At 49.1% G+C, this 24066-nt stretch overlaps 1 protein-coding gene across 5 annotated transcripts in view; it reads left to right on the top strand.

The window, feature by feature from the left end:
- The first annotated feature begins 4767 nt into the window (after nt 1-4767).
- LOC146335234 (tyrosine-protein phosphatase non-receptor type 11-like) overlaps nt 4768-24066 on the top strand; it is a 70440-nt gene continuing 51141 nt past the window's right edge. For 2 of the 5 annotated variants that reach the window (XM_084821908.1, XM_084821906.1), the window contains exon 1: nt 4768-4930. In XM_084821908.1, the coding sequence (XP_084678034.1) occupies nt 4783-4930 (148 nt within the window). In that variant the 5' untranslated portion in view covers nt 4768-4782. Of the gene's footprint in view, nt 4931-14565; nt 14697-24066 lie in introns of those variants that run through there. The other 3 variants (XM_084821910.1, XM_084821909.1, XM_084821907.1) reach the window with 2 other exon arrangements.

The raw sequence follows: 24066 nt of genomic DNA, 5'->3' as shown, positions 1-24066 counted from the left end.
CAGAATAATCATCGGAGGGATCTATAATAAGGCCCAGCAAATGCCACATCTGTGTAGGGGAAATCCAGAGAACTTGGAACCACCAATGAGCTCATCACATTTGACAGCAATGAGACACCGCGATGAGTTGGTTTCCACCAACGCACACGCAGGGAGCCTTCAAGTCCATGCTCCTGTCCAGAGAGACCAGCCCCAAGGGACCGCCGCTGTCGCTCCAAAAGCTTTCCGCTGAGACGACTGAGGTGCCATTGTTAAGGAGGCTGGTCAATTTTTCCATACCCAGTGTTAAAAAAACACACAAAAAGTCCCCTAGGAGGAAAGAGAACAAAACAGCCCCTTCACTCTTTTTTGCTCTCTCTTTCTCTGTCCAGGGCCTTTGCCACCAAGTCAGACAGTCTGAACAGACAATGTCTGCCTTTGACTGGAGATCATTCTCTAGAGGGGTGGAGGAATCCTAAGCTATTTCCGGCGCACTGGGCTTTGGAGGTGCTGATATGCGTAGCGATGCCGCGGGTCCTGTTTTACCTTAATTCTGGGCACAGCCTACTGGATACTGGAAAAACCCAATGAAACACATAGAGTGTGGTCTGCAGTTCTGTATTTTGCACTCATTGGGCAGTAGGACAGCATGTCCCAAATTTTGTATTGTTGTTGTTGTTGCTATTTCTGAATTAGAATTACACATAAGAACATAAGAGCCATGGTGGATCAGACAAAGGTCCAGCATTCTGTTCACACAGTGGCCAACCAGCTGTTGACCAGCAACCTACAGGCAGGATGTGAGTGCAACAGCTCCCTCCCACCCATGTTCCCCAGCAACTGGTGAACAGAGGCTCACTGCCTCTGATACTGGAGATAGCACATAGCCCTCAAGACTAGTAGCTGCTGATAGCATTTTCCTCCAGGAATTTGTCCAACCTCCTTTTAAAGCCATCCAAATCGGTGGCCATCACTACATCCTGTGGTAGAGAATTCCATAGTTTAACTCTGTGCTGTGTGATGAAGGACTTCCTTTTATCTGCCCCGAATCTCCCACCAGTCAGCTTCATCAGATGCTCCGGGTTGGGTTCTAGTATTTTGAGAGAGGGAGAAAAATGTCTCCCTATTCACATTCTCCACACCATGCATCATTTTGTAGACCTCTATCATGTCTCCCCTTACCCTTTACCACATACATCCCTTATACCAGGAGTGGGGGAACCTATGGCACTCTAGATGTTGTTGAACTACAATGCCCACCATCCTTGACTACTGGCCATGCTGCTCGTGCTGCTGGGGGTTGGAATCCAAGAACATCTGGTGGGACAGAAGTTCCTCACCCTTGCCTTTTAACAAGAAGGATTGTTCTAATAGTGCAGGCATGTCAAATCTCTTCCAACCCAATTCCATTCTGGAGAAGCTCTCAGGGGCCGCATTCCAGTGAGGGTGTGGCCACAGGTGAAGGGGTGGGGCCAAAAGCAAAAGGGGTGGGGCCAAAATGCCAGCATATTTTGGTTTAAAGCTCTTACTGGCAGTAACTACGCCTTTGGAGAGGCATTTCAGCTTTTTAGGTGGGGGGTTACCATGCAAAACTTGGGAAATTATGAAACAGTTGGCAGTCAAGGGAAACGGGTTGGCGCCATGAGAGAGGGGCATGGCTGTCTGGGTAGCAGCCCCCTGGATCAAACAACACCCCTGGAACAGACAGTTCTGGGTTGGATGGACAAGGAGTCCGGCCTGCGATAAGGTAGCTTCCGATTATTGCTGTCAGTGCTGCCTGTCATATCAGCTTACAATGGCAGCGAGGTAATAATGCTGTTTGCTTAATCATCAGGCCTAACGAAGCGTCAGCAGCCAGCAGATCTGATAAACTGTCACAAAATGAGAACAGTACAGAATGATTAAGCCAATAGTCCTGAAGGAAACACCAGAGAGAATAGATCACAACTGTGCCAGTTGTTCAAACAGCATTCAGGCACACGGATGATTTTGCGGCCGTTTTGCCAGGCAAAAGCAAAGCGGCTGGGGAAGAGGTGGGGATGGAGCTCGGGGCTACAACAGCTACTTCACGTCCTAGAGATGTCCCCAGGTTCAGCACACAGCATCTCCAGGTCAAAGGATCTCACAGTAGCCAGGAGAAGAGAAGCTCTGAATAGACCATACTGGGACTTAAAGTGGCCATTTGACCTTGTTTCGTTTTTTTACAGAGATCAGTCCCCTATTTAAAGGGCTGTCCAACCCTGGTCTGTTTTAAAGATAAAGCACCCTAAGAACAGTTGCCCATCCGTGATTTGAACCTGAGAGGCAGAAAGAACAGGCGCACACACAGGTCTCCCAGTTTCCTGGCTTTTCTGCAGGTTTTTTCCCCGTTCTAAAAGGTCGAAAGCTTCTCTGAAAGCTTAGTTACCGGCAGGAAGAGGTTTAAGCTAAAACAGGCTGGTGTTTTTGGTACTTTTGCCTTGGCCCCTTTTGCCTTTGCATTCAGGAACAGGAATCTGGCCCTTGAGAACTTCCCCCAAATTGAATTTGGCCTTCGGGCTAAAAGAAGTTCTCCACCCCTTACTGGAAGAATCTGGGAAGTGGGGCAGTCCTTGGGACGGCTGTAAATGTATTGCTAAAAGATCCAGCGTGACAGAGTTCTGTGTAGCTGGGAAGCTCGCACACTGCCTTGTGAGTCTTGGTTGGTCCTAATAAAAGTATTATTCTTGCTAGCCTTCTTTGGATTTTTGCTGAACACTTACCAAAAAAGAAAAAAGACGAAGATAAAAGATGACTCATTTTGTCTGAAAGGAAGCTGCCTGACACAGTCAGTCCCTTGAATCATTATGGCACGTTGCTACCTGAGCTCTTTTTTAAAACTAGAAATGCCAAGGATGTGTACTCAGGGATTTCTGCCCGCAGAGCATGTGTTCTGTGCATGAACTGTGGCCTTCCCCATCAGCCTGAGGCTCACAGACATGGCGTGTGGATATCGTATATAATATTTCACAATAAATAAATAAATAAATTGTACAATATAAAAGAGTGTGTCTGTTCGTATAGCAGGGACTGGCAACCTGATGTCCTCCAGATGTTTTGGGCTATAACTCCTAAGATCCTAAAATGTTCTAGACTACAACTCCTGAGATCAATTGTTGTGAAATGCCCAGAAAGCTTCAGCTGTTGGGTGGTATAGAAACAAATAAATAAAATCCCTCATCATTGGCCATGCTGGCTGGGGGTGATGTGCATTGTAGTTCAAACATCTGGAAGGCAACTGGTTTCCTATCCCTGCTCTATGTCTGTCTATCCATCTATCATCTATCTAACTAACTATCAAATGTAGTTTTAGATTATGAGGGCATCTGGTTTCCTATCCCCGCTATCTATCTATCTATCTATCTATCTATCTATCAGCTTCTACCTATCAATCATAGAATCATCATAGAATTGTAGGGATGGAAGGGCCCTACAAGACCATCGAGTCCAACCCTCTGCTCAGTGCAGGAAGCCGGATTCCCAGGCGGTCTCCCATCCAAGTACTAACCAGGGCTGACCCTGCTTAGCTTCCGAGACCAGACGAGATGTTGGTCATCTATCTCAATAGCTAGAACTATCGAATGCAGTTTTAGATTGTAAAGTTATTGGGGCAGAGACCTGCCCTCTTGTACTCCATAAAACTCAAGCGCAGCAGGAGCACTGAAGAAATAAACCAGAAATATTAGCAATGCCAGTGGGCATTGTGATGAAGCTGAAAGCTGTGTAAGCTGAAAGAAGTCTCAGAGGTAGCTCCAAAAAGGGGTGTGTGTGTATTTTCTTGTTCAGTTCTTTCTTAATTTTGAGAGGGAGGACAAAACCAAACCCATCAAACCGCCCAGGACGCCCTCAAGTTATTTTTCCCGTCAGTGCCAGGTTTTAAGAGCCCCATTTGAATGCCTGCTATGTCTTCCAGTGCCCCATCTTAAGACTTCAAGCATCAGATGAAGCAGTCTCCAGCGATGCCAAAAGAAATACGCAAGTCTTTAAGGTGCCACAAGACTCTGTTGCTTTCGCTGCAACAGCCCGACAGAGCCACCCACCTGAAAACCATCCAGCGTTGCCGTCCGTGCATCAGGCTTTTGGACTTTGGTGCCCTTCAGCCCCAGCTAGCACGGCCCACTGCCAGGAATGCTGAGTGCTGTGGTCCAACAGAGCTGGACTCCGATGAAGACTCCTGCAGAACTCCAGAGCTGGCACACGCAGACCCAGCGTGGCGTAGTGGCGAGAGTGCTGGACTGGGAGCCGGGAGATCCGGGGTCTAGTCCCCGCTCAGCCATGGAAGCTCCCTGGGTGACTTTGGGCCAGCCACAGACTCTCAGCCCAACCCGCCTCACAGGGCTGTTGTTGGGAGGATGAAACGGAGGAGGAGGATGTACGCCGCCGTGTGTTCCTCGCAAGAGGAGAACAGGCGGGCTATAAAGGCGATAAAGAAATGCATTTTGCAACTGGGGCTGGGCGTCGCCGCTGGGCTTCAGCCCGGACCCCGAAGGCGCTCTCCACGGTGCTGAACCCCTCCGGGGGCCGCGTTCACACGTTCGCAGAGCTCTGGCTGGGCCCGACCGCGGCCCGGAGCGGGCTCGCGGCCCCGCCGACTTGGGAGCCCGCGGCCTCCGCCGCCTGGTCCTGGCGACGGGGGTGGGGGCACAGGCCCGCCTCTCCCCACGCGGCCGCGCCGCCGGCGCGCGCGGCGGAGGGGGACCCCGCTCGGCTGGCCCGCGCCCCGCGGGGAGGGCTTCCCCGGCCGGCACGCGGCCCGAGGCGTGGCCGGCGCTCCCGGGCCGGCCAATGGGAGCGCGCGCGCCGAGCGACGGCGGGCGCGAGCGGGGGCTGCGCGGCCGCCCGGGCGCGCCACACTCGAGCCGGGCGCCGCGCAGCCAGCAGAGACGCGCCAGCCGCTCCGGCCCGGCGGCGCCGCTGCCATGGCCTCCCGCAGGTGAGAGCTGCCTCCGGCGGCGCGGCGCCCGGGGCCGGCGCGGCCGCCGGCGCCCGGCCCCCCAGCCCGCGGGCGCGTTGGCCGCGGCCCCGCCAGCGGGGCCAGTCCTGCCGGGCCCGTGGCGCGCCGCCCAGCTCGCCCCGGTGCAGGTAGACTGCCTCTGATCGGGGGAGGCTCCACTAGGAAGGCTTAAAAAACGCCCTCCTCTCGCCCGGCCCTCGCCAACCGGGACTCGCCGGATGGGTCGGCGTACAACGCCCGGCTCCCTTCCCTCCTCCTGCTCAAGGCACTTTGCTGGGGATCATGGGCGGGAGGGTGCTGTTCCACTCGTGCCCTGCTTGGGGGTTTGTTGGGGAACTTGGGTGCCGGGGAACATGGGCAGGGGGGCGCTGTTCCACTCGTGTCCTGCTTGGGGGTTTGTTGGGGAACTTGGGTGCCGGGGAACATGGGCAGGGGGGCGCTGTTCCACTCGTGTCCTGCTTGGGGGTTTGTTGGGGAACTTGGGTGCCGGGGAACATGGGCAGGGGGGCGCTGTTCCACTCGTGTCCTGCTTGGGGGTTTGTTGGGGAACTTGGGTGCCGGGGAACATGGGCAGGGGGGCGCTGTTCCACTCGTGTCCTGCTTGGGGGTTTGTTGGGGAACTTGGGTGCCGGGGAACATGGGCAGGGGGGCGCTGTTCCACTCGTGTCCTGCTTGGGGGTTTGTTGGGGAACTTGGGTGCCGGGGAACATGGGCAGGGGGGCGCTGTTCCACTCGTGTCCTGCTTGGGGGTTTGTTGGGGAACTTGGGTGCCGGGGAACATGGGCAGGGGGGCGCTGTTCCACTCGTGTCCTGCTTGGGGGTTTGTTGGGGAACTTGGGTGCCGGGGAACATGGGCAGGGGGGCGCTGTTCCACTCGTGTCCTGCTTGGGGGTTTGTTGGGGAACTTGGGTGCCGGGGAACATGGGCAGGGGGGCGCTGTTCCACTCGTGTCCTGCTTGGGGGTTTGTTGGGGAACTTGGGTGCCGGGGAACATGGGCAGGGGGGCGCTGTTCCACTCGTGTCCTGCTTGGGGGTTTGTTGGGGAACTTGGGTGCCGGGGAACATGGGCAGGGGGGTGCTGTTCCACTCGTGTCCTGCTTGGGGGTTTCCCACGGGCAGCTGGTTGGCCGCTGTGTGATCAGAGTGCTGGACTAGGTGGACCCCTTGGTCTGATCCAGCACGGCTCTTCTTGTGTTCTAAGATCTAACTCTATCTAGAACACTTGTTTCAAAAGCTGCTCAACACAGGAGAATAAGCAGACGCCTCTGAGGATGTGCAGAGTGCAGAACCTTTTTTAATGGGTACAGTGCAGTAGAAAGAGTGCCTCTGAGTACAGGCAAGCCTTATTTCCTTCCTACTGAGGAGCGATCCATTTCCCCCAGAGATTCGGGTAAAGGATGCGAGGAGTTATATGGAGGGCACCAGGGTGGCAAAAGGATGTTTTAGATCATGTCAGTTACACAGAGCCCCTCTCCATTCTCTCAAGCAGAGAGTGGAATTATCATTCTTAATTATTGTTATTCATTATCATCATTTATTGAACAGTCACAGACCCGTTAATGTTGTTCAAGCCTATATATTTCATTCTTGATTGCCCTGAGCAGATTATAGCTGGAAAAACAGAGTAAACGACTCTTTTAAAAAGTAAAAAGTACAAATAAATTAAATGGAAGATGTTGACCTCCTGTTCTTAGTACTCAGATATACTGCTTCTGTTCAGAGAACTTCCATTTAGATGTTGTGGCTAATAGATGTCAATAGATCTGTATTCAATACATTTAGGCTGCAATCTTATGCATGTTTAGACAGAAAAATGTCCTACAGCTATGCTGGCTGGGGAATGCTGGGAACTGTAGGACTTGTTTTCTGTCTAAACATGCATAGGATTGTACCTTTAGCTAATTCTTCCTCTTCCCCTTACCCTATAACCTAGTGGTTATCGCGTCATCATGCGTTAGTGAAGTCAGAAGCTGAATTGTTTGGGGTGGGAAAAACACCGCCTCTCTTTCAGCTTTATTGGGCAACTCTTGAGTTGCTGTGCTGTGTGTTTTTAAAAAGCTTCGTATTCTGAGTGCTGAGTCTTAGATGCTACTTCTTGCATATTTATTGGAACTCAAAAGAGCAGCACCATCCTAGGCATGTCTACTCAGAAGTAAATCCCATTGAATTCAATGGCACCTACTTCCAGGGAAGTATGCATAGGATTGTAGTATAAAGATGAAATCCCGTGCATCTTTAGACAGAAAAAAAGTCCTACAGTTCCCAGCATTCCCCAGCCAGCATGGCTGGCTGGGGTGTGCTGGGAGTTGTAGGACTGTTTTCTGTCTAAATATGCAGAGGATTGTATCCTTAAGCTTCGATTCCCTGTGATGCTGGACCCTGTCTTTTTCTTGCGGCTTATCCTCTCTCTGTGTGTTTGTTGGGTTTTTTTCCTCCTTCCCTTCCTTCCTTCGTTATAAAGTAGATAAACAGTTTGCGAGCGTGAGTCGGCTTGAAGCCTTTATTTCCCCTTCTCTCCTCCCACTAAAGGTCTAACTCTGTCAGGGCTGAAAGCTCCTCGATATGGGAGAATAAGCAGATGCCTCTGAGGATGTGCGGAGTGTGGAATGTTTTGAATGTCTATGGTGCAATGAAAAAGAGTGCCTCTGAGCACAGGCAAGGCGTGTTTTCTTCCTACTGAGGAACTATAATTTCCCCCACACACATCTGGGTAAAGGAAGTTAGATCTCTGTCCTCTTCCTCCCTGGAGGGTCATCCATCTTCTGTCTTTAAAATTTAACCATTGCTTCTTTTCAATGTAGCAACCTTGAAGTTCAGAACAGCTTTGTTGGGGAGCACTTCTTCCAGCCTTGCGTCGGCTGGTTTGGTCTTGTGTTCCTTGTCTGAAAAGGGACTTGCATCTCTTTAAAAAAATAAACCCACCCCTCTGTCTGGGACCCCAAAGCTTTTCCTGTTGTCTTGTTGTAGGATAGCATTCTCTGATCGTTGCAACATTTGGGAAGGCCTAGATTGACCTGTGCTTGGCTTGATAATAAGCTTGTGTTAAGCGCATTGTGGCTATGCTGCATTTTGCCACTAGTGTGGCGTAGTGGTTATTGTTGGACTTAGACCAGGATAATCTGGGTTCGAATCCCCTTGGTGACCCTGGGCCCAGTCGCTAGCTCAGCCTTCAGCCAACTTAGTGCCCTCCAGATGTTTTGGACTTTGACTCCCATCAGCACCAGGCAGCAGAGCCAATCATCAGGAATTCTTGGAATCATCATCCAAAACATCTGGATGCCAGGTTTGGGAAGGCGGCCTTAGTGGAGCCTACCTTGAAAGTTCGTGGTTGGGAGGATAAGAGGATGTGTGTGTTTTTGTGTGTGTATCCACAAGCCATCTATGGGGCCCTGGGCTCATTGGAGAAAGGGCAAGATAAAAATGTAATCAACAGCTCGTACTGGCTGTGTCACTGCCCAGGAATGTCTTATTTGAATGATCTATTTTAAAATGTCCTGTCCTGTTTTTAGGTCAACAGGCTCTCAAGGTGTCTTCAGAATATTGTCTTTTTTTTAAGTGAGTGGTTAAAAATAGAGTATAAACAAATGCCACCTTTGATCTGAACTAGAAAATGTCCATAGCAGCACAGCCTGGATTCCTCGTTTACTTCAGATGGCCCCTATTTTCTCCCTCTGCGTGTCAGGGTCCCCCTATTTTACCTTTGGGGGTGATGTATTTCTATTCATATATTGCCATTGGTGACTGTGGCCCCCTCCTCGAGGAATTTTGCAATCTAAAATTTGATGCTGGGTAAATGACAGAAGGAGAGGGAAGTGGAGGTAGGGGTAAAACAGTGGAGCCAGATAGAGCTCTTTCAGTTGCATGTGCTTGGATGAATTATAGGCTGAGTTACAGTACGATGTTACAAAAATTTACTTTATTTCTTTCTGAGACTTCCAGCCTGTCCAGTAACCAGTGTTCTCTGGGTTTTGTGCAGGTAAATAAAAAACACAAAAGATGAAGCAATAGACAGTGATAAAAATGGCACAAAGTAAAACCAAGATAAAATCAAACCAGGGTAAAAACCATGCAGCACAAAACCTCCAGGGTAAAAACAGTGCAGCACCAAAACCGAAACAAAAAAACAGCCTCAGAGTACAAGTGCTAATACCCAAAGCACTCAAAACAGTTCTTAAAATGTCTTGGAGAATAAAAAAGGTCTTCAGCTGGCACATTAAAGACCGTAATGCAGTGGAGCCTCTCTGTGAAGAGCATTCCACAGGAAGAGTGCTACCATGGAAAAGGCCCTCTCTCTTGTAGTCACCAGCCTTGCATCATTTGGTGGGAGACCTGGAGTAGGGCCTCGGATGATGACTTTTGGGTCTGGTAGGCAAATACGGGAGGGGATGCTCTGTCAGATAACCTGGCCCCAAGGCGGCAAGGGTATAAAGGTTGAAACCAGCCCTTTGAATTGGGCCTGGGAATAGTCTGGCAGCCAGCACAGATGGCAAAGTACTGGAGTAAGAGAGGGGCTGTGCCAAGGGCTTTCTGCAAAAGGTGTGCTTTGAGGAGGGGTTTGAATTAAGTAAGAGAGGCAGCATTGCACGTGTGCTCTGGGAGTCAGTTAAAACCAGGGTTCCAATTCTGGGTTGTCTCTCCCCTGACAAGCCAGAGCTCCTGGTATACAGGCAATGCTGAACAACCCGGGGACAGGACGGTGGATTCTACGGTGAGGGGGAAACTAATGGCAGAACGTGTGCCTTGCTTGCAGAATTGTTTATTATTATTTATTACATTTCTATATCACTCCATAGCCAAAGCTCTCTGGGTGGTTTATACTGTATTAAAACCATTAAAAATACAGTATACAAAGTTTTTTTTAAAAAAAAAAAACATTTACATAAAATAGCACACAAACAGACAGTACACACAGAGGCAACAGATATCTAAAAACAACTTGAAGCAATCATCCATAAAACAAACTCAGGACCTGATTAAAAAACTCATGCTGCCAAATGCCTGAGAAAAGAGAGAGCCCTTACCCTGGCGCTTAAAAGATAACAATGTTGTTGCCAGGTAGGCCTTGTTGGGGAGATCATTCCATAATAGGGGGCCACCACTGAGAAGGCCCTCTCCCTTGTTGCCGCCTTCCGAGTCTCCCTCAGAGGAGGTGCCTGGAGAAGGGCCTTAGATAGTGAACGTAGTGTTGCTCAGCACCTCCAGTTAAAAGGACCAGATAGAATTGATGGAAAAGTACAGGAAACTTGCTGTTAGCCAGAGTAGGCAATGTTGGACTAGATAGGATCAGTGCTCTGGCCTTGGTATTAAGGTAACACCGTATGTTTATGAATAAACATATATGTTGTGTCTTTAATGCTGTGCCAAAACCTGCTCTCCAATTTCCTGAAAGTGTTCTTTCCCCACGAAAGAGCCTTTCATTTTCCTGTCTCTTTCCTCGGCTACTTTAGAGTTCTTTTAGAATTTATTTTGGTAGCATTTTTGAGCTCCCCTGATTGTTCCTTGGTGGCCCTGGGTGCTGTGTGTTTTTGGTTCTTCTGATACACGTCTCTCAGTCACTTCTGCAGCCTCCCTGGCTGCCTGCTCTTCCTGATTTGGGAAAGCCCCGTGGGAGAAAGGAGTTCAACCTCCTGATGGCTTCCCCTGGGCTTTCATTGAAATGTGGGAAGCCTGGGAGGCTGCAGAGCACTGGAGAGATTGGCATAGAAATAAACTCTCCCCCCCCCGCCCTGTTGGTCACCCTACAATGCTAAGGCAAGCAAACAACCCAGCTCCTCAGACCAGAGAATTCCACTGAAATTCTCGCCCGTGCACTGGAAACTTTTGAATGCAAATTCTTCTTGCATATAGACCATGAGAATGAGTGGGTGTGGGGGAAAGGGAGGAGAGCTTTTTTCTTTTTTTGGTATATCAGTGGAAAGGTCTCTACCAGGGCCTCCTTCTTTGGAAGACAGTAAAAAAGCCCATAGGAAAGACTGGAATAACGGGGAGATTTTTCTCCTTGGAATTCAAGAACTTGGATCATCTTTTGACTGTGATCGGTGGCAGGTTCAGAACAGACTGGATGAATTACAGTTTCACATGATACTTAAGTGTGTCTTCTGCCTGGGGACAATGCCAGCTTCAGGTTTTTGAGAGCCCTTGGCCAAGACGCCCGCCGTGGGGCCCCTCCCTCAGCGTGTCTACCTTCTCCAAACCGTTTTTGAGGACTCTGGGCAAAAAGAAAAGCATTAAGGTGTCCTGCTCTGGGAAAGAGGATGCTAGTGGGGCATCAAGTTTTGGGAAGGCTACCTTTAGGGATCCCATACCCTCAAAATGCAAGAATGCAGGTGTTACATGAATTCCCTCCCTTTTTATTTGCTAAAAGTCAGTACTGTTTAGGATTTGTAGTCTCTGCTTGTTCCTCCCACCTCATGAGAGCTTAATTTCAGCCTGTGAGCAGCCCCCCCGCAAACCCCCAACTTTGCTCTGCCATTCTTTCGACAGATATCTAGGTGCACACGCCACTTCCTGCATCTTGCCCCTAGATCAAGCAACACTTCCCCTGCCCCAATTCTCACTAGGTGAGATGTGCTGCTCCGTCCTTTCGTGACTCACACTCTCATGCGCTCAACCTGTGGCGAAAGCATCTTTTGATGCATTTCCCTCTTTGGTTGCCTTGGTCACTTCCTCTTTTTTTTTTTTTCTAAGAGGGCTGACTTGATGGAAAAGAGAGGGCGGACATATATTTCCATAGCAGGTGAAGAAGCAAAACAGCCGTGGAAACATTGGGTTGTGCTTGTGTTTTTCTTTTCTTTTAAAAAGTTTCTGGTGGTTGATTCTTCCAACGCCCAGCTGAATAAGCATTAATGTGCGGAGCACGCTGGTTGAATGTTCCATGCTAACCTGAAGGATGACTGTGGGGTGAAATTTGAAGGGGAGGGAATAAATGATTGGAGAGAACAAGGGGATTCCTGACCCCTTCCCAAGTCCCTGGTAGACTTATGCGGGCAGGGCTGAAGCAGGGAGAAGGCTCACAGAGGGAACTAAAGACTCTGCAGGCCGGATGAGGGCTGTTTGTGGGCTAGATTTGGCTCACAGGCTGGAGACTCCCATCCCCTGACTTAAAAGAGTGACCTCTTAAAGATCAAGATAAATGAAACCTAAGCTTTCTCTGTAAACACTCTACTTCTGTGAAGTTAAAGAAAGAAAGGAGGATCTTGGTTTCAAAAGCCCACATCCCATATAACTAAGCTGAGGCTGCTGTTCTTTGGATGGTGGTCCAGGGGCCAGACATATCTGATTCCCCCTCAAGCATGGTAGAGCTCCATGATTAAGCGGGGGAGCCCTTTACCAACAAGGGCTCCCCAGTTACGGAGCTCAGCAGCATACACACTTAGGTACGGACGTTGACGTGTTACATCCACATTGTGTGTGTCTGATTTTTTGTATGCAGCTGAAGTCTGGAACAATGACATCTCTTAGAATCGGCTGACATCTTTTTCCTTCTCCTTCCAACTGAAAAGGATGGGTGGGTGTATATTTTATCGTATCTTTACGAAAACCTTGGTGAGGTGGTAAGAGACCCAGATATGTAGTTGTTGGCATGTTGGACTGGGGCTTGGGAGATCCAGGTTCTCGGCCCCGCTTGGCCATGAAGCTCACTGGGTGACCTTGGGTCACTAACTCTCAGCCTTGCCTGCCTCGCAGGGTTGTTGTGAGGATAAAATGGAGAGGAGGAGGACCCAGTAAGCCGCCTTGAGTCCCATGCAAGAGAAAAAAGGAAGGATATAAATCTAACAATAAATCAATACATGAATTGTCCCTGGCCATGGGCTTTTAGTTCATCGTCCTGGCTCAAAAGGGACCAGACAAATTCACAATGAGAAAGTATCGGTGGTTAGATGGATTTTAAAGGGAATTAGAATAGCTTGATAGAACTTCCACATTCAGAAGCATTATACTGCTGAGTATTGGTTGTTGGGGAGCTACAATGGGTGATGGCTCTACTTTTTGCTCACGGCTGGTGAAGATGCCACGTTGGTCACCGTGGGAAATGGGATGATGGAGTAGATGGACCGTTGTTCTGATCCACCAGGGCTGCTCCTTTGTTGTCCAACGCTACTGTCCTCCCTCGTCTTGCCAGTACAAATGAGCGCAGCCTCGCGCCTGGAATCTCAAACACTCAGGACATCCCTGGCTTGACTTCAAGACTCGGTCGCCCGCGAGAGCGGAGTTCTGCTCCATCACCCCGGCTGGCTTGTTGGAGAGGTCAGGCTAAGAATAACACGCCTGCTCTCCTGCGCTGCAGCCTGCTGGGGGTGAGATTAAAAGCCTTTTGCCACGATGAGACGGAGGCATCCAAGGAGCTACAAACTTGCGCTCCGGGCCCTGGAGGGCTGTTACTAGATCCTGGATGCCCTGTGTGGTGTTCCTAGAAAGGATCGTTGATCTCACCCAGAGTATCACTCAGCAATTTCCTCCTATTGTTTCAGGCCCACTGGTTTGGGGGTGAGGGAGGGTTAATTTCTCCCTTGGGAGTAAGACGATGTTGTTGTAATATAAAGTAGGGGTGGGGGACCTCAGGTTCTGGACCGAATCTATCCCCCCAATCCACCCCTCTGGGGTTTCCCAGCTGGCCATGCTGCTTTTCCACCGACCCTACCTCCTTTCTGCCGACCACCAATCATTTGGCAGTTATACCCCCGTTCTAAAAGTTTGAAATGTCTTTCCTCAAGCTGAGTTAAAGAGCTTTAAGCTAAAATCTGCATTATTTATTATTATTATTATTTTATTATATTAATATTATTATTATTTTGTATTTTTGGCCCCACCCACCATGGGAATGCGGCCCCTGAGAGCTTCTCTGAAACTGATTTTGGCTCTTGGGTTGAAAGAGGTTCCTCGCTTATTTTCTGGCTGTTTTTGTTTGTCATAGGCAAGGCCCAGCATGATATAGCCTGTCAGTGATAGAGCAATGTTGCAATGGAATGGATGGGCAGTGAACGGAAGAGCGAGGCTGGATTGTACCAAAAGCCCACCTCTCCCAGCCTCGTTTTTCCCCACTGTGGCCCTACAGCAGTTGGGAACGAACATTGGGGGGAGGCAGGGCGTGGATGGTCCTCCCACCAAGCCCCCTCTGGGGGAGGTTATATCCAGGAGTGGAGCCATGCCCCCTGATGTTATCCGGTCCCCAGCTGAAACGCCTGTGGGGGCTGGAGGGACTTGCGTCATCCATGCGCAAAGCACATGCTTCAAATGCGCAAGGTCCTGGGTTCAATGCCGAGCGTCTTCATCTAAGCAGGGAGCCCTGAGCATTGCACACCTCTTCCTCTTGGATGACTTAATTCTGGCCGTTTGAGGAGGGACCACAGCCTGCTTAGTATGCAGAAAGTCCAAGGTTCAGTCCTGGCCTCTCCAGTTTCAAAGGATCAGGTACCAGACTAGATAAGACAAATAGTCTGACCTGGCATAGATCAGTTTCTCATCTTATACTCCAGCATTCTGTCTCCAACTGTGGGCAGCCAAGTGCTGTAAGCCCAGGTTAAGAGATTCACTCTGTTGACATGACTGCTGACTTGTGCATTTCTTCACAGCAAGACCCCGACCCCCCCGACCCTCCCGCCAGCCAGTATCCAGTGAGGTGGATCTTACGCATTCCAGGCTGTTCAGCACAGAAAAGGGAGTGGCGGACTGGTTCACCCCAGGGCGCACACGTCTGCGAAGTGTTACAAAATGCGATCAAAGGCGACGCAGCGGAAGGAGATGTGTGAGCCAGGCGATTTCTCATGACATTTCTGCCTTCCCTGTCTCCGGAGGGGAGGGGAAGGATGTGCAGGGAATGGGGGAAGGCAGCAGGAGCATATCCTGCCCCAGGGAAATGAGTGTAGAGCGATTTTGGGTTTTTTTAAAGTATGCTTTTTGCTGTCTCTCCTTGGTAAATAAATGACTTGGGAGCCAAAAATGTGCACTGAGTGAAAGCGCACCAAATTATCTTTGACTTGCAGTGTGGGCCTTGATAGTCTGGTAATCCTAATCACTCGTGGGCACTCGAAACAAGGTGAGCAGCTCTTCCTGTGCTGTTTCGCATGGGCCAGTTCCTAAGAAGCACACATCGTGATGAGCAGTGTAACGAAAGGTGGGGATGCCAAGGTTACCTGATTTGGACATCACCTGGGCAAAGAATGTGTAATTCTCCTGGCAGTTCATTTCATAAAAGAAAAGGTTTTTTTCCCCCCAAGGTAATCAGGGAAGAAGCTGGATTGATGTCACCTTGCTTAGAGGCTCAGTAAGGGCAGCTGGCCAGGCAGAATGTTTCCATTGCAGCTTCTTGTTGGCCATGTGCCTGCAACCGAATGCAGCATCATGCATTCAGCCACTGGATGTGACATTGGATGGTAGCAGCGCTGGGTTTTGTTTTGTTTTTGTTTTGTCTTGCATGTTAGCTTCTGGCAGGAGCAGTCTATCTGAACATTGAGAGCAGCTGTGCCTGAAAACGTTCATGGCCATCCAGGGTGGATGGAAATGGCTCGTTACGGTTTGGGCTGTTTCCATGGGGGGCGGGGGGATAAAACCCATAATTGAATTCTGGCTGAAATGTAACGCTTTGCTCTTCCAAAGCCATGGCTCCTGTCCAGGAAAAGTGGTTGTTTAGTCAGGCAGTGGAGTTCGTCCGCTCCATAGGTTTCCTGCCTCGGGTCTGAAGCGAAGATCGGAAGCTGCACTACTTAAAACAGGGCTGGATACCAGGAAATTGGGGGGGGGGGCTTCCTCAATACATTCCCCTCCCCTTGTGCAAATAGAAGCGTTCTGTTAGTCATTGCACAGTATGTGTTTTGCTAACTATAATTGTTGGGAGAAGCAGAGGGACTGGATTCCTGCTGATTTTGCTAAAGCAATACCTTATGTATTTACAAGATAGATATTAGATGCCTTTCCCCAAAAGATCAAGGAGGCGCCTAACCAACCATTAAAGTAATTTGGATATTTACACCCACCCACCCCCCTGCTTTTACTGCACACTAATGGAATTCCATGGGCTTTGTTGAAAGGATCGTTACAATGTTCTGTGTGCTATGAAAGAGCAAGATGTACTGTCGATGAGGTAAAGAAACCGAGATCATGTGGTGGTATTTGTAGCACCATTGGCGCACATCACGTCTTAAGAGTTACATACAGTAGGTCCCTGCGCCCAAGGAGCATGCAGTTCACAATAGATACACGGTGGGTGGAGGAACAGTTAGGGCCAGAAAGGTAACAGGGCTGAAATCTTCAGTTCACAAACTGCTTGAACTCACCAAGGAAAAACCTATGAACCTATTGTGTGATCTACCAGGCATAGATTTTGTAAAGCTATGCAACAAGTAAGATCAGCAACAAAATGTTGCAGCATGGGGGGTTTCTGTTCAGGATTTCAGCCAGCCATGCCCTTTTTGAAGGTACTCCATTCCTTTGGGTACCACTTGGCATGCTGTGGCTACTGAGCATGCCAGTCCTCACTGAGCTATTTTTGGGGGGTGGGGGGAATTTCCTCTTAGGGTTTTTTCCCCCTAAAGGTTTGGCAAACCTTGGAGTTTCCCCCGTCTTGCTGATGTGTGTGTGTGTGTGGTGCTGTTTTGGCTACACAAGGATCCAAGTTCAGTGAATGAATTTGCGAATAGGGAGTATGACAGCCATTGCAGGTGCTCTAGAACCTGAGTCGTGCAATTCCTGCGACTGTCTCGAGTTGGTGAACGGGCATATTGTTGGTCCTGCCAGTAAAACCGCACCCTGCTTTGTTTTAAAGCAGCTGCTATGGCAGCTTCAAAGGCAGCAGATGCCACGTTTTGCAGGGTCTCTACTCTGGATTCTACTTTTTGATCCCCTCCAGGCTCAGGTTTGAGGGGGCCTCTGGTTCTCCCACTCCCCCCCCCCCACTGGTAGGCTAACCTGCGGTGGCTGCAAGCCACCCACCATTTCAATTAGCCACAATGACCCTGATGTAGCGCAGCTTCAGAGTGCTGGGGGTAATCAAAGTGCGAGTCAGCTCTCCGAACCTGCCTTGGAGTGGGGGGTGGGAGAGGCTGGTGTCGCCGTTGGGCCCCACCCGGCTGTGGGGGCCCTGTCAACTGCCCAAGGGTCTTAGGTGCTGGTGCCAGTCTTGCAAAAGTTCCTCCCTGACCCACCGGTTCTGCCATGGCTTCATCCCTCCATGTGCACCGGTTGTGGGTCAGTATTTGTGGAATTGAAATCCGGCTCCCCGTATGACCCTGTGAACGTCTGTCTTCCAGTGGGTGAAATCCAACCTAAGTCCTACGTAGAGTAGACCCACTGAAATGAATGGGGCTTAAGATAGTCATGGCCAACTTAAGTCCCATGCATTTCAATGGGTCTACTCTAAGCAGGGCTTAGGGTGGATCTTACCCAGTATTTTTTTTTTTTTTTTTAACCTCCTGCCCTAATTCTGTGAATGGTCTCTGAGGAAAGTTCTCAAAAATTTTGGAAGCTGTCAGAGGTGTGGTGGACCCAGCACAGGGACTTCTTTTATTAACAGAGAAGTTGATGTCATCTGTCAACCCCCACAGACTTCCCTCTTCCCTCTGAGCTTAGCTGTAATGAATTTTCCCAGCGCCAGTATGTTCTTCCTTCTTGTAATGTGAAGCATTTTGGGGTGTCCTTGTCTTGAATGGGCCAGTGAGACCCATTGGCTTAACAAAGACCTGCTCCCGGTGGAGATGGAAATGGCTAGAACTGGTTTGTTGATATGGACCACCTGCACTGCCTGCAATTTTGGACTGTCCTTGTGTGTGGGGAGGGCTCTGCGGCCTGTCATGATGAGTGTCTGCACTTAAGCATTTCCCACAACACCCCTGGGAAGATGTCTCTTTTGGCCTTTGAAGTGTTATGGGTCTCTTCTTTGCTGCATTTTTCAGTGGCAGTGCTTTATGGCAGAACATTTCATGCCAACACTACAGCTGAATAGGGCAAGGGAGGGAGGGAGTGCATCATCTGAATAGGGCAAGGGAGGGAGAGAATGCATCATCTGAATAGGGCAAGGCAGGGAGGGAGTGCATCATCTGAATAGGGCAAGGGAGGGAGGGAGTGCATCATCTGAACAGGGCAAGGCAGGGAGGGAGTGCATCATCTGAACAGGGCAAGGCAGGGAGGGAGTGTATCATCTGAATAGGGCAAGGCAGGGAGGGAGTGCATCATCTGAATAGGGCAAGGGAGGGAGAGAGTGCATCATCTGAATAGGGCAAGGGAGGGAGTGAATGCATCAGTCTTAAGCAGCCTTCTGCAACCTGCTGCCTCCCAGATGTGTTGGACTACAATCATCCCCAGCTGGCTAGCCGGGGATGATAGGAGTTGTAGTCTAACACATCTGGAAGGCGCCAGGGTGGGGAAGGCAGGGTGTAAATTCTTTTCCCAGGAGTTTCCAGATATTCATTGTTTTGTTACAGCACTAATCCCTGCTCAAAACATCCAAATCTCTTTGGATCATTTCCCGTAACACATGCAGGAATGAGACCTAGTGGGGCACTGTGCAAAGTGTGGAGGCGTCCTTCTCCATCAGCTCACGAGCTCTTTGATGCTAATATCATACTGCCCTTCTACAAATCTATGGTGCAACCACACTTGGAATACTGTGTCCAGTTCTGGTCACCGCACCTAAAAAAAGATATTGTAGAGCTGGGAAAATTGCAGAGAAGGGCAACTAAAATGATCCAGGGGCTGGAGCATCTCCCCTAAGAGAGAAGGTTACAACAGCTGGGATTGTTTAGCTTGGAAAAGAGGAGGAGACATGATAGCAGTGTACAAAAATATGTGTGGGGTGGAGAGGGAGACATTTTTGTCCCTCTCTCATAGTGCTAGAACCCAATGGGGTCCTCCCATGAAGCTGACTGGTGGTGGAAGATTCAGGACAGACAAAAGGGAGTCCGTCTTCACACAGCGCAGAGTTGAACTATGGAATTTGCTACCACAAGATGTAGTGATGGCCACCCATTTGGGTGGCTTTGAAAGGGGGTTGCCCGAATCTCTGGAGGCGAAGGCTGTCAATGGCAACTAGTCCTGATGTCTACACGCTACCTCCAGTAGCAGAGGCAGTATGCCTCTCATCACCTTTCTATTTGTATGCCAATATACATAATATCCAGTTAAACACTACACATAAACTAAACTAATCCATCAACTGAGCACTATGTACCCCAGTTGCTGGGGAATGTGGGAGGGAGGTTGCTGTTGCGCTCATGCCCTGCTTCTTCTTCTTCTTCTTCTTCTTCTTCTTCTTCTTATTGTTATTATTATTATTATAATTATATTTATATCCCGCCTTTTTCCCAATACTGGGACTCAAGGCGGCCTTACAACGTTAAAACGTCTACAGCCTACAGCGCTTGTGGGTTCCCAGTTGACAGCTGGTTGGCTGCTGGGTAAACAGAATGCTGGACTAGATGGATGCTTTGTCTGATCCAACAGGGCTCTTCTTCGGTTCTTAGTTCTCATGATGGCCTTTGTTGGCTGGTGGCTGCTACTGGGGTTCTTCTGTCATGCCTCCCCACCACCTGGCTAGATGGAGAATGTAGGTTCGGCATCTGGAATCGGACAAGAGAAAGATTGCTTGTGTGGTCCAGGAGTTTAGAAGACGCATATGCTGGATTGCCTGGACCCTTCAGGCATGTAATCCTGGCCATGGCAGGACATCGCAGGGGGCATGCTGCTAATCCCCCTACGTGCTTAACACGAGAAAGTCTGCTCTTAAATAAACCTGGGGTTGCTATATCCAGCACCCAGGAAGCTAAATATAAAGGAAGATTCTCCCCTCACCCTGCCACCTCTCCACAGCTTCTGTCTCCTTAGCAGCCTCAGTAAACAGAGGCTAAACAAGGAAAGTTGGTCGTCCTGAGCGGCTGGTCTCTTGCACCGGGGGCACGAGGCTGAGCTTCAACGGGGACCTAGGGTGACGGCCCACATCCCCTGTTTTGCGGGCACAGCCTGCTGAGCAGTGGACAATAAAACAAAAAATCCTATTGGCTGGAACAAAACCCCTCGGTCTGTCTTTCCAGCTTGTGAATCAGTGTTTGTATGGCCACCGTTTGCGTAGTGATAAAATGGCGGAGCATTGGAAGCGTTCCACCTGTGCGATATTTTAATGCACGTCATGGCTTTTTAAGGACTGAGCAAAAATGGCTGCCTGGAATTCCCCATCTGGTTAGCTGAGAATAGGGGATGCGGGGGTGGAGGTCTTTTGCAAATATACTCCGGGGCATGCAAATCCTCCCGATGGTTCTGGGGCAGCCCAAGAAAGAGAATGCTCGGAGGTTATCTCAGAAAATCCTTTTTTTCTGATAAATTTTGGCCCTGGCCTACTTTTGATGGTAGGTCAAAATCTGGGAAGGGCAACATGTGGGCCACATGAAGAGGCCCTTGCTGCCGACATTCGTGGCAGCAGCAAAAAATGGGAATTTCAGCAGCTAATCACTATTGGGGGGCCAGATGGCCCCCCCACATGGTGCGATTTGTTCACAGGCCAGAGGCTCCCAACACCTGATATAGGGGGACACTGAAAGAGATGTAACTTGCCTAATTTTGTCAGTGATCAATAAACACAAAAGACATGTGATACCTGGATGGTTTATATATCTGTGTGAGTTTCCAGTTGGAACCAAACACTCATCATAACCTCTGGCTTATGCTCATTTAACCCCCCACCCCAATCTGGGATGGATCAGCTTCTGTATTTAAAAAGAAAAATGTGTCCCAGACTTGAACACACATCTGAGACTCTGAAGTGATGTCTTTAGCACATCTCTTATTAGCCAGGCCTTGTGTTTGCTGTCATTGACAAATAAATAGCAAGGGCTCTTATACCTGCAGGCAAGGGTTAGTATTCAAAGTGATTTAATAGGGTAATCCACAAATCCATTGCATCTTTCTAAAACTAGACTCCAGGAGGCTTGTACTTCTGAGTATTTTATGAGGGAAGAAGTATATAAATAAAGCAGTAACCATACTTGCCAAAATAACCCTCCAGAGCGATTGGACAAATCTGGATTTTGGCAGCTGCATACGTTACACAGAAAGAAGCAGATGGATATGCCTCAACCTCCATTTCCATGACGTATCGTGATCACCCAGATGCAAGGCTGTGGGTCTTATTGTGCCCTCAAATACCTGGCAATAGCAATCTTTTCTCTTCAAGTCCTGCAAGCTGTTGCATGTCGTCATTCTCCCCTTCCTCACTTTGCACTGGCGCATTTCCCTAAGCGAGATAACAAGATGAACCGCTTACTGGAATCTAAATATAGGAACTGTTTGTGTTTTCCTTTTAAATGTTGAGGATCTAAAACTTTTTTTTTTTTTAATGCCCTGGCACGTCTTCAAAGACAGAAATTAGCTTTTGCTGCAGTCTATATTTTTTGCCTGGTTACCGTGCTTGGGTACAGAAACCCGACTCCGATCTGGAAGGGGCTGGTATCTTCATCTAATCTGAAATCTAGGAAGAGCTATAGAAGAAACATGCATGGTGGTTGGTGTGTGTGTGTGTGTGTGTGTGTGTGTGTGTGTTGGTGCTGGCTCCAGGTTTTGGAGAGCCCTTGGGCAAGACACCCTCAATGGGCCCCTCCCACTGAGTCTCCCTTCTCACTGCCATTGTCACCATCCGCTTTTGCTCCCCCTCCTCTTTCCCATCATTACTACCCCTTGCTTGCGTGGCAGGCAGAGAACTAGGGAGCAAGGAGGCAGCCTGGAATCTACTGCTCGTCCTTCTCCCTGCCACCATTGTCTGGGCCAAAGTGAGAAGCAGATGACCACGCAGGCTGCAATGAGGAAGAGGAGGAGCAAGTCCAGGGGGCAAGTGTCAGTGGACCCTGCTTGGGTATGGGCCCTCGGCAAGTGCCCAACCATGACACTGGACCTGCCTAGTTAATTTGCTTGTTATTTTGTTGTCTGTCTCTCTGTCTGTCTGTCTGTCTGTCTCTTTCTCACACACACACACACACACACACACTCCTGATGGGGGCGGTAAATTTGTCTCTGGACTCTACCACTGCAGGGGTGTGGAGACCGCCATGGTTGAATGCTTCCTTGACAGGCAGAGAACCAGGGAGCAAGGAGGCCATGACATCTCTTTCTCCTCTTTCTCGCTACCACCATTGTCTGGGCCAGAGCAGGAGGCGGATGGACAAGGAGGTGGCAATGGTGAAGTCCAGGGGACTCTTGACAAGGTGCGGGACCCCCAGGCAGTGCCTGACTATGCCTACTCTTGATGCTGGCCCATTACCAAATGGCCCCCCCTCCTTGATTTTAACAGCTGCTGCAGCATAAAGGAACTATTGTGTTTAAATGCATCTTGACAAAGACGGCAACTCTCAATTGATTTTTCATCAATTGATGTTAGATTAATCGTGTTTTTTTTCAAATTGTCTAAAAGGTTGTAGCTGCTGTTTTTAATGCAATAAAATGTTAATGGAAGTACTTATACGAACTGCAGAAGGCAAGCACCATCTTAGAAGAAGCATCTTCCCCTTCTCGCGCACACGGGGCAGAATGCCTCTTCAAGCGCCATCTTAGAAGAGCCATCCCAGAGTTGTTTGAGTTGGGGAGAGCTTTTTTGCTCAGCAGTTTGTAGGATGACAGCTGCAGTGCTTGGGCATCAGCTAGGAATTCAGTACGCTGGATTCAAAACATTCGGCTTTACATGCATGGGAATATATGCAGGCCTTTTATCAGCCTTTGTTTTCATTATGGGTTTGTACTGATACTTCAGTTATATTATGTTTTGGTTATTTTTAATTTTAACAGTTTTTGGCTACTTTATAATGTGTTTATTTTAATATTTTGTTAAGTCAACTTGGGTCTGTTTTAAGAGAAAGGCAACTAAGAAATTTGATAAATAAATAAATAAATAAGAATAATAAATAATCTAATTGCTTAATCAGCTGAAACTCATGCGATCCAGGTAAGGTATCTTTAAAAAAAAACAAAAAACTGATAAACTTTTTGTCATTATGTTGGGGGCCCAATACTTTAGGTTTGCCAAAAGCCCTCAATTTTTATTTTTTAAGTATACTGTGAGGGGAGTTTGGAATGCCATAATCCACCCCTTTTATTGAAGGAGAATAAATAAAATATGAAGTAGCATTTCTAAGGGGAAAATTCTGTGTTTATCTCTTAAAGAAAGAGGAGGAGGGTTGGCTAATACGACCTTGGAGACAGTGTTGTGTAGTGGTTAGAGCTGTGGAAGAGGATGGGGAAGAGTTGGGTTTGGCTGTCCCACTTGTGTCATGAAGCTCATGAAGTGGATAGATTTTGGGCTATTTCATCTCTGATTTAGAAAACAAACAAGCAAACCTGCCTCACCTGGCAGTTGTGAGGATAAAATGGGTGGTTGGAGACTCATGCATGACACCTGGAGCGCCTTGGAGGATATGGATGTGGTCAGTTTTGATGTACCTGAAGCCAGTCGCCCTAGAAGCTTGCCCAGGCGCTGTTTAAAGCTCTTTCGATTCTGATTGTGTGATGCAGCTCTGAGGTCACAAACCTGGTTGGTTCCGACTCCACGGAGTTGGGCCACTGCCGGATGGGGGAAACCCAGTCTGCTTTGCCTCCAGTTGCACTTGAGCCTCCAACGTCCGACGGGCCAGGGGCTTATCTTAGAAGCCCGAAGGGGAAGGGGGCCAAGAGCCATTGGATTGTGTAGCCCCCCTCTGAAAAGTGATAGGAAGCATGCAGAGTTTTTGCCGTGGGGGGAGCTATTCGGCCGAAGCAGCCAACCATCCCATCGTCCTTGACTCCACCAGGGGGAAAGGGGCACCATCCTGAGTGGAGACCCTGACCTAACTTGCACTGCAGGACATTTTGCCGTTGGGCTGTGTGCCGCCTGTTTTTCTATCTCTGTCCCTGAACAACCTGTAGGGTCAGATTTGTTTCCCATCTTCTCGATTCATTACAAGAATGAGGTAAGAGGTGTCTTTAGACCAGGGATGGCCCTCCAGCTGTGCTGGCTTTCATCAGCCTTAGCCAGCAAAGCCAAAGGTGAAGGCTGATGGGAGTTGTAGTCCAAAACATCTGGAGGGCCACGAGTGGCCTACCTTGTCTTTAGAACTGAGTATCTTGAAACACCATCGGAGAAAATGGCCCTTGTGAAATGGAGACCTCAG

This window comes from Heloderma suspectum, chromosome 15 (assembly GCF_057233095.1).
Source record: "Heloderma suspectum isolate Gila_16-S chromosome 15, 16-S_ref, whole genome shotgun sequence".
Lineage (NCBI taxonomy): Eukaryota > Metazoa > Chordata > Lepidosauria > Squamata > Helodermatidae > Heloderma > Heloderma suspectum.
This window is presented reverse-complemented; position numbering and strand designations above follow the sequence as displayed.